The 11,146-nt window shown below is 35.6% G+C and overlaps 1 protein-coding gene across 1 annotated transcript in view; it reads right to left on the bottom strand.

Moving 5' to 3' along the window:
- Positions 1–11,146, bottom strand: part of LOC112957841 (zinc finger protein ZFPM2-like) — a 140,030-nt gene that overhangs the window by 2,366 nt on the left and 126,518 nt on the right. Inside the window, exon 4 of the mRNA XM_026051589.1 lies at positions 251–362. Coding sequence (XP_025907374.1) covers positions 251–362 — 112 coding nt within the window. The remainder of the gene's footprint in view (positions 1–250; positions 363–11,146) is intronic.

Genomic DNA, 11,146 nt, shown 5'->3' with positions numbered 1-11,146 from the left:
AAAGGAAAGGAAAGGAAAGGAAAGGAAAGGAAAGGAAAGGAAAGGAAAGGAAAGGAAAGGAAAGGAAAGGAAAGGAAAGGAAAGGAAAGGAAAGGGAAAGGGAAAGGGAAAGTATGTGGTAGCAAAGTAGGGAAGCAAGTATTTTAAGAAAAGGGAAAACACAATAGTCCATTTCTCTTTTATGCCATAGGTATATTTCGATGCTGATACCTTGCAAAAGAAAGTAAGCGAAAAACAAGCTTGTGTTTACCTTTGCTGTACACAATGCAGTTGTTTTTGTTGTCTTCTACTCCTTGCCAAGTCACATCCAGCAACCACTTGGGGCCAGCCGTCAGGACCATAGGGACTGCAGCCTTTGTTTTCTGTAGGAAGGATGATAACAAACAGATGCCATTTGCTTGCCTTGATTAAGAACTTGAATAATAATAGTAATAATAATTTTATTTGCAAACAACAAAATCTCCAAACCCACAAGCCAAGGTCTTATTCCCCTGTCTCGGGATTTTTTTAAGAAGACACAAGCAGTAAGCTTTAGTTCTTTCATTGATTTGAATGGTAGAACTATTATCAAGGATTTTTTTTCGGATGATATTGGATCAGATCTCCAAGATTAMGCAGATCTCTGGTGGCTCTGAATTATAAAGGGAATGCAGATGACTTTCACAGCAAAGAGCCAAGTGTTTAGAAGTGAACTTTAGACACATTGTACTTCATTATCAAAAGGATCTCACTATTTCCTGAAACAGACAGGAAAGAATTTAAAGAATCGGTATCCATTTCAAAGATCTGTCCTGGGTAACATTTGTATTATCATTGGAAATTGTTCTGAATGGATAATGTAATTTTTCCCCTTTTGCTAAGTGTTGATGTGTGATTTCACTATAGTTGAAATAATAATAATGCTAATGATGCACTATTCTTTGTGCCCAGAAAGACTGTAAAAGAAGTTGTATGAATAAATTCAAKGCACAGAACTAAAACATGACATCCTTTGCTCTGAGAAACGTACAGAGAAGGAGATGCACATTTAACAAATCTCCTGCATAGATCTGGGATATATTTRGAGAAATTGATATATGAAGTGACAAGGTAGAGGTTTCAAACTTACTTGCGTTTAACTTCTACTAATCAAATGGCCAAAAAAACAGTGTGCAATCCTGACTTTGTCAGTCAGTAAGTGGTACTGAAATGCCGTTTAAATTTCTCTCATTCGTGGWTCTTGCTCCCTATACCAAACACAAAACCACAACAGAGTACGAAGTACAATAGGAAAGTCATGAAGTAACCCTTTTTTATCTGAGATATTATCCTGTCCAAGACATTCCAAGCTTTTGTAARAGAATTTGTTCTACTTTTTCCTATTCGATCTCTGTTCCTGGCTCCTGCAGCAGTCTATTGTGATATTTTACATGATTAAATGAATTCAAAAACACCAAGACATAGAAAACTATATATTCACATGGAGATTTCAGATGATCAGGCTTTATTTATTGCCTAACATTGTTCCATAAATGAAGGTATCATAACACATATTACATTCCTAGAACATACAAGAAGAGATCTACTGGAAAAAAATATTACTTAAAACATTTTATTCATATAATTACATATCAATATTTTGTTAAAGATTCTGGAATAAGATGTTGAACTTCACAAGACTTCATATTTTTTCCATTTTTTTGATCTTTTTATTTCCTAATACTGTTATTGGAAACAGTATATCTTGTTTAATATATATTTTATATTTTTCATTTTTGTATAAATGATTAAATTGTATTTTTTCTATATGAACTCCACTATACCACATTATTCATGTTTCAAAAATATTGGAAAAAACATATAAATTAAAAATTAAATTAGTAAAAATGAATGTGGAAAGTAACAACAATACACCTACTTAATAAATAAATATTAAAACCAAAAAAATTACATGTCTCACTTTTAGATACTGCTTTTTGTACTGGAAAGTACTGCAGAAGTAACAGAAAGTGTGATTATGTGAAGTTTTATATGAGCCATCTCTACGGCATTTTATATGAGCCATCTCTACTGCATGGGTTTGAAATCTGAATTTAAAGCCATGTTCTCCCTGGACAGTTCACATGCCTTTTTTATAAATTGGTCAGTTTCATATATAAATTGTCAAGAAGCCTGTCACTTCCAATCAGCAGATATTATTTACATGTCAACTATAAAGAAAATTGCGATATAAATGAGGCATGAACTGAAAAAGATCAGCATGAGATAAGAGAGAAGATAATCAAAATACCATCTCTGTCTCCTATTAGAGAAAAGTCTGAACTTTTAGTTTCATCTACACCAACATAGCCTAAGGCTACATGAATTCCAACATTAAATTACAAAAGTTACAACCCTTAGCACAATATTAGTAACTGTGTAGACCAAGGCATGTTCCTACCAAATGTTGAATTCTCCAATTGCCATTTCAGTGAACCCATTAATGTGGTTCTTCGTACTCATATAAAAACATGCTCTTAGTCTCTGGTAATCCCAAGTGTAATCAACTGGTAGTGGAATACTATCCAGGCAGTAGATTTTTCCAAGTATGCTATATGTGATTCAAGCACTCAAGGCTTTTCTTTTTTTAAGCAGGATGCCAAGTTAAATGYAAACACACAAATCAAACTAAGTGTTGAAGATGACATCAATCTTATTTTCTACAAGACCTAATTCCTATTTCCGGTTTTCTTCTTCACAGATATCTGACATTTCTCTGTTTCTCTGCCTCCTATAAGAGGCATTAAGGTGGTTATAGTACACTCTCTACATAGACAGAACAAACAAAATGTGAAGGAAGCAAAAAGCAAGATGCAGAGATATCGTGCAATTTTCTGTTGGAGATTAATTCCTCCATTAATAAATTGAAGGCTTAGGCCCATGTTACTGCTCCTGTTATCATGGAAAAAAAGAGGACTGGTGCCTCATGTGTTTTGATGTGGAGTTTCTGCAACACCAGGTAGGCTGAGCACCAGCAGTCATGATGTGAGTCCACACTGCAGCCTCCTGTGCCCAGCTTTGCATGAAACTTAAACTAAATGGAGATCACTAAATTAACTTCCACATCAGTAAAACTTGTAATCAGCTCAGCAGCTGTGAGTGGTTACTAGGTGGTAGTGAGAGACAGGAGGAGAAATGGGGTGTTTCTTTTCACAGCTCTGCTACTCAAAAAGCACTGGTGGACCTCAAAAGAATCTCCCACTCTCCCATAGCTCTGCTTCCCAGCTGCATAGATATGTAAATAAACTTCTTTTAATATGAAAGCAAAACTTCAGAAGGCCCTCCTGCTTGTGAAGCTTGGCAGCTCAACTAAGGGAGATGGGCAATGACTTCTCTTTGAAGTACCTCAGAAGCATATTATATGAGCTGTGAGATGAGTCAGCACGCTTGCCATGGACCACAGCAGCATTTCTTGGGGGTCTGGAGTTTTGTAAGGTTCACACATTCACAGGAGATGTTCACCAGTGCCAAAGACTTGTTCCTGTTGTGGCTTACTGCATAGGAAGAACTGAAGCAAGCTTGCTGATTCCAGAAAGGCCATTTCCCTAAAATGGTTAAAATGAAAAGACCCCAGTCCAAGATAACAAGAAGCTATGGTTAAATCAGTCATGCCTTTATCACCTCCAGATTAGACTACTGCAATGCACTGTACCTGAGGCTACATTTTAAATCCATTTGAAAGCTGAAGCTGGTGCAGAATGCGGCAACCTGCTCAAAAAGCAGAATATTGTGCTTTGAGCGCATTACACCAGTGCTTTCTAATCTGCACTAAGTGTCTCTGGGATTTAAGGTGCTGGTATAACCTGAGAAGTCTGGGACTTGTCTACTTGATACCTATTTGAGGGATACCCAGTCCTTTGTCCTGACCACACAACCACAGCTGAGATCCACCAAGGCACATGAAAAGGGTCCTTCTTGGCTTAACTGCTGGCATTGCAAAATGTTCCTCATGATAGCTCTTTACCTTTAGGATACAAGGTCACTTGAAGTATGGTAATGCTCTGGCACTCAGAGCATCCTAGGAAAATCACCCTATAATTCAGAAGATGTATTTTTTTTTAATGTAACATTTAGTTGGTCATTCTTAAAATTTGGGAGAACTTCTTTATGTTATGGCTTTTTACAGTGTATTGGGAGTATCCCAGCCTAAAGAAAGGTGCCTGTTTATTTTTTATTTAAAATTGTATTTCAAATAATTAAGAAATGTAGTCAGTTATCACTTGATTAGTTTTTAAGATTTTTTTAAAAAATATTTCTTTCTCATGAAACAATACTACAGCTGTTTAAAAATAAGACTTCAAAAAGAAAAATTAAACTTTATTTCTTCCTCCTGAAGAACTGCTGAAAATTACTCAGATGCCTAACAGAGGATTCCACCTACAGCCCAAGTCATATCAATAGAGATCATCTATACTGAGTGTCTGTAACATACAGCAAGACCCTCAAATTTTGGAAATGATAGAATATAAAAAAACTGTAATACAGTTCACTTCTTTACACTAGGTAGATGAGTTTTACCTGAAATGTTATTTCTGTTAAAGTCTTCATATTCCTACATGCCATAACCAGATAAATTTGACAAGGACAAACAGGGTCAAAATCATGATCTCTCAGGGAACAATTAGAATCAGCTAATGAGCATAAAAGAGGTCAAGCAGGCATCCACTTTTCACTAACCTTTGAAGCAACTGGACAAACAAGGGAGGTAACCCTCAATAAATATTTATATTCAGTCAAGAGGTTAATGGAGCTAAAAATAGTAAGCACGAAAATAGCCGAAAATAGTTCTGCACTCTAGCTAAAAGGAATCAGTGCTGACAAGGTAACGTTAAATGGGCTCTTCCCTGCAAAGACTTCTAACATATAATGTGTGTGGCCTGGCAGAAATTTGAGGAAACCCCCACACTGAAGTGAAATATGGCATGAAAATGTTGTTTGAAACCCATGAAATCCTCACGTCAGGAAAGGGATGCTCATCACTGCTAGCTGTTTTCTAAGAAGCTGGGTCAGAGCAAGTAATAGGTACTAAGCTAATGCTCAGAAAGTCACTGTGACATGACTGCACTGTCCCAGGCACATCGTTCCAAAAAGTGGTCAGAGTTATTTAAGGATATGTACTATTGACTGAAAAATCACTACTTTTCTATTTTTTTTCCTTCAATCAGTAAAGGCCTTTCTAATGTCAAAGCTGCCTCCACAAATTGCCCTCACCAACTGAGAGGAAAGTTGCCACAGACGGAAGATACTCAAGGGCCTTGTTTCTAGTTTTCTTCTGGTTCCTCCAAACAGATTTTCACTGTAAATCTTCTAAAGAATCTGATTTTCCATAAGTGATATGGAATATTACTAAAGGTCTCCATACCCTTAGAAGATGTTTCAGTGTCCCTCAGGATAATGTTACTTTCTTTAATTTAGAACAACACTGTACTAGGAGGAGAGCTGGAAGTATGCTGCAAGTACCATCAGATATGAGCCTGGGGTAGTAAAGCACCAGTTAATACTGTTTAGTAGCAAGCCAATGAGGCTGCTCCTTCAAAATTCAATGCAAATTCAATTTGACTATCACAGGGTTGGCCTACCTGCTGATATACTGGAAAAACAGAATGTTCCCTCTCAAGAAGGGAAGGTCACCTCTACATACGGTACTCAACATACTCAACAAGGCAAGAGTTCATCAAAGCAGCCCTGCAGGGAAGGGCTCCTAAGGTCTTGCTCACTCTACAGTGAAGAACAGCAGATATTTTGCATTAACATTKGTGCCTCAATATATTTCTTCATCTTATAATTGATTACAAATTCCTTGGACCCTAAGATACATAAACCTAACTCACCCAGTGTGCGAACAGACATAGACTCTGATTTCAGAATGTTTTTCAGCTGCAGATTCTGCAGCTTCTCTGGTAACTGGCAGAAGCAAGGGAGACAAATTGCTCCTTGTACTTGGCTGTAAAACTGGTGGTGGAGAAAACGAAGAGGGTTGAGTGTAACTTCCCAGGAATCCTCACACCATCCGACTCTCAGGGCTCTCCATTCTCTTTAGTTAGCCCTCTAGGTTAACATTAAACAGCCCTATTGCATTTGCAGAACAGCTCATTCTGAAAATGCCAGCATTGTTCTGTGTCTATAGGGTATTATATCTGACTGCTATTTCTTTTGGGATTCCACTTTTCTGAAAAGGGAGTTGAGTCTCTTTAGCTTTTTGGATTGACAGAAGAAGGAAAGGACTGAGGAGGCTGTGACCAAACTAAAGCTTTTATATGTTTCAAACACAAAAAGGAAAAAAATAAAAAAAAAGAAAAAAAAAGAAAACAGTAGGGGAGAAAGAAAAAGAAATGTACACACAGATGGAATCCCAAAAGACAGCTGGGATTCCCTCTAACTGAGAAACCCTGCTGTTTACTCCAGGAGATCATCACTTGTCAAGTGACAAAGCTGAACATACATTTCACCATACATCCATAAAGCTAAAGCAGACCAAAGAAAATATTAAATCAAAAAAATACTCCCTAAGTCTATTACTACTTTCCAACACTTCCATGACTTCAATATGATTTCAAATTATTTACTAATATCAAATATGCCTGCCAACAAATGTCCCTAATGCAAACTAAATGCAAGACAGATTTTGAAATCTGTTAGGGTTACCTAGCCAGAAAACATTCTTTTCAGTCAATAAAATAAATATCAATCTAATCTCACTGTAACTTAGACACAAAGTAATCACTGTCAAAAAAAGCAACTTTAGCTTGTTCACTTTAATTGGAAGATGGGGATACTGTAAATACTGGCAGCTCTTTGAGATCTTTCAAAAAATCTAAGTGCAACATTCGTACTGAATTACGAATCTTGGGCGAGATGGAAATGTGATATATTTTGACGCTATATATGCAATCACCACAACTGGGACTGCAAAAGTTCAGCATCTCAGTGCTGCCAATGGGCCAACCTTTCTTTATCTCAGCAGTGGTCCTGCTCACCCACTCTCTGTGGCTACGACTTCCATGGACCTCTCTGAGAGCGCTGTGGTTCATTTCCCAGTTCCTGTATTTGGAGACACCTAATGCAGGTAAAATCAAGATATTCAAAGTCTATGTGTGGAAAAATTAAAAAAAAAAAAAAACCACCGAAAACACACAAAGAAACTTGCCCTTTTTCTCGAAATATAAAAGGCAAAAGCAAACTGAAATTCATGCCTTCACAAATTTGGAAAGGTAGTGGTATTAATGGAAAGCTAATGGCCATCTTACATAGAGCCTGAAGTAGTGTTAGCAGCAGTCATCCAAAAACTCTCCAAATTTATAAACGGAATAAATACATACTTATTTATGTGTTTTTTTTATGTTCTTTTTCTTTGGAGCCTATTTTTTAAATTTCCCCTGGAACTGTTGAGGTTATAAATTTATATTTAAAATAGTTATTCCAGATTCTGGTTGAATCTCCAGATTCAGGAGGATGACACGCAGCTGTTAGGACCTGCAGAAAGCCTGCAAAACCTGGGTCTCTGAACTCTGTATTTCCTCTGCCACCACCACCAATGTGACTGGCCTTTCTACTCCAATCCTTTTCAACTTATAAAGTCTTGGCTTCACTACACAGCTCTTCTGCCCTGTCCTTCTACCTTCCCTTTTCTTGGATGTGGAGCTTATGGCTTTAAAGGAGTCCTGCTAACTCTTCTCTTTCCCAAATATCTTGGAACTGGCAGCAGTGCATCCTGCCAGTGTATCTGACTGGGCTTTCTTGTTATACACCTGCTATTACTCTCTGTCCAGTTCTTCAGAATCATTGGCAAAACAAGATACAGATTGTGCATTTACCCAATGACTAACAGTCAGAAACCACACTTAGATGATTCTGAGATTATTCAAAATATGACTAACAAAGAGATTCTGAAACTTTGCAGTACAAAGCAAAATATCTTTAATCTGATGAGTTGATGTCTGAGGGTAATATGCCCGCCATAATTGAGTCTTATATTCAGGTATCTGTCATGGATCTAAAACCTTTCCGTTTTACTATAAAGTTGAATACTTTGGATAATACTATTTTAGAGATGACATGCACCTGTACAGATGAAATCAGACTACATATAACTTATCTTTAGAAAAGATATCCTACRGTGCTTCTTGCACTCTTTCACATTGAATTATCGGTGCATTTTTCCATCTTGGCTATGCTCCATGCTGTAAATTATTGTCTACATTGAGATTGCTGTAAGTTACTGTCTACATTGAGATTTCCATTGCTACAAATAAGACCATTTATATATTTATCAGCATATACTTGCAAAACAAAGTTACTTCAGCATAACTCCTTTCACTTTTGCTAATCATTTTTAGTGTTAAGTAGATGAATGGTCCACTAAATATCACCTAGCTGCATTTCTGCAAACATTTAGTTCACACTGGGTATGTTGAGAGAATAAACTCAGGGAACTGCAATCAGTCCCGGTTCATTTGACTCTTGTTCTCTTTGCACAAAGATCATTTGGGACTGAGATGACAACAGATATTCTAGATGATCAAAAGGATGGATTACAGAGGATGTTTTTAGAAGACAAAAATAGTATACAGGTAAATTCTGTCTGTTCACACTCTTCAACTATATACACCTAAACCATCATAACCACTATGCCTGCTATAAATTGGCTTTCTAGGGTAATTTGTTTTTTTTTTTCTTTTGTACATGTTTCAGAATGGATTACTTAAATTCTCATTTTCCAAAATCCACATTCCATAGATTGTATATAGCTAGCACTTAACTGGGGAATCCATTAAAATATAAAAATAAAAAAGGTCATGAAGAAAGAGTGTTGTAAACAATCCATTAAAGAAAACTACAAATGAGTTATTAATTACTGTTAATAGGGTCCAGTGATTACATACTGTTCTTACTTTGCCTAGAACTCCAAATACGGCAGGTTGTATGTGTTTCTTTAGAGAAGTAAACGTTTTTGTCATGAAAGGTAAGTGAAGGTCATGCTTTAGCAACAATGAAAGAGTTATTTAATTTCATATTTTTTATGAAATCAAAAAGGAGAAAGATGAGAAGTTTTCTGTATATACAATTACAATATTTTTAATATATTATCTACTGCAGCACTATTAGGATTATATTTCCAATACACAGGGAAGGCTTTATGAAATAAATATTTAATACAAAAGTATTTTAGACCATGGTATAAGTATTATAATATTACTGTCTTGATGATATGTGATACAATACTTGGACTTCAGTGGAACTCACACTGAATGTGCACAATTTCCTAGATTTAGGAAATATAAAACATCTCTTGTGCTTTTCTTGCCAATTTATAAAGATTTTGAAGCATTTTTCACAGATCTTTTTCATATATATCTTTATCAACAAAGGAGTAGAGTAGTTTAAAGTGACAGTGTAAATCCAGTGTGCCCAAGCTTCAAACCTAGGTTATTTGGTAAAAGAGAGGGAAGTCATTTTAAGATAGAAGCACAAGTTTAACACATAACTCCACGAGCAGAAGTCTATATGTATGACTTTGATTAATTATTTTTAGTTCAGTTAAAACATTACAGTTTATCTCATTTTAAGATTATCCTTGACATATTTAGAAATCCTAATGCAGATTTTATGGCCCACACCTATCCCTGATGGTGCTAATGGACTAGACATAATGAATCATTCTAATTTGGATGAAAGGACCACACAACATTGCGGCAGTTCTTTAGAGAATTAAGGCTCAATTCTGATCTTCCAGACTTATGAATGCGTTTTTTGGATTAGGCCGCATATCTGTGCATCTGTTGAGTCTCAAGGGGTGTATACTCAGCTAAGTATTCTGACCTTCCAATGTACTGTATCAAATGTGTGGCCTAGGGATATGAAAGGATTTGATTACAACTGTATTTTAACACTGATTTAATATATAATTATGAGCTAAAACCTAATTCCTCCTTACATCTTTATGTAGAAAATTCCACCACTATTAAGCAGAGACCAGTGTAGTTTTTACCCAGAGAATATGGTAGTTAATGGAAGAAACTGAAAGACCCAATCTGGATAATGTAAAATCAAGGACAATCTCTTTAGAAATGGCTTTAAAATCAGCTTCTTATGTCCATAAAAAAGAAAACAAGTTTAATTTATGCTTTGTGAGTGTGCTGTCAGTTGTTGCACTGTTATATTCTGACGATTCTTGACTCATTATGGTTAAAATAAAARCTCAATTATTGATTTTCAACATTATTCTAAGTTTTTTTTTAATTTGCTGGTAATAAGGAAAATAATTAATTTACAAATACAAAAAAAATTAATAAAAAATGTGAATAACTAGAAGTTTGGATTAATCTCTATTTCTTGTATATATAGCTCTTATTTTCTTGTTTAAAAAAGGTAGAACTTTTTATCAAATTTCTAGTATCTGGGAAAAACTTGCATAATATATACATGCTGTTTTCATTTTAAAAGATTTTTTTATTCTGAAAAAGTACGTGAAATATTACTACTGAGAAAACAATGAAACATCACTACTGGCATCACATGAAAATGCATTTGCTTAAATTTATCATATGACTCTACAGTATTCTATTTTTTTGTAATTTTCTTTCCATTCCATTACCAATTGTACTGAATTTTAACTAAATAACAATCCTAAAGGACAGCAGATTAGCAGGGGCATTACAAGCAAAGTAATTTTCAAAATTCTGCACTCTTTTTTATAACTATTATCTTTATCACATCTGCATTATGGATTTGTGATGATTACATATTTTTCTTATGACTTCAGAAGGTTTGGGTCAAGAACATGAGCTGAGCAGAGCAGCTCCTATACATTGCAGGCGGAGTTACTTCCAGTTCAAGAAAATAAGTAGGTCAGTTCCCCCCCCCCCTTAAAAGCAGAAGGATTTTTCTTTCCCTATTCTCACATAAAAATGAAAATGAAGTTCCCTAAAATGCCCAGTGGCAGATGAAAGGSATCCTGATTTTTCTGAAGCTTGGGTGACACAGTTGTGTAACACAGCTCTCATTTAAATTACTTCAATGTACTGATTATATGCAGCGTAACAGAGAACTACAACTATGCAAGTTCACATTAAAAAAAAAAAAAAAAAAGAAAAAAGAAAAAAAAAAAGAAGTTTGAAAGGAATGGGTG

The sequence above is a fragment of the Nothoprocta perdicaria genome, unplaced genomic scaffold (assembly GCF_003342845.1).
Source record: "Nothoprocta perdicaria isolate Ctin4 unplaced genomic scaffold, notPer1 scaffold_77, whole genome shotgun sequence".
NCBI classification, from domain to species: Eukaryota; Metazoa; Chordata; class Aves; order Tinamiformes; family Tinamidae; genus Nothoprocta; species Nothoprocta perdicaria.
The sequence above is the reverse complement of the archived record's forward strand: the minus strand, read 5'-3'. Positions and strand labels throughout refer to the sequence as shown.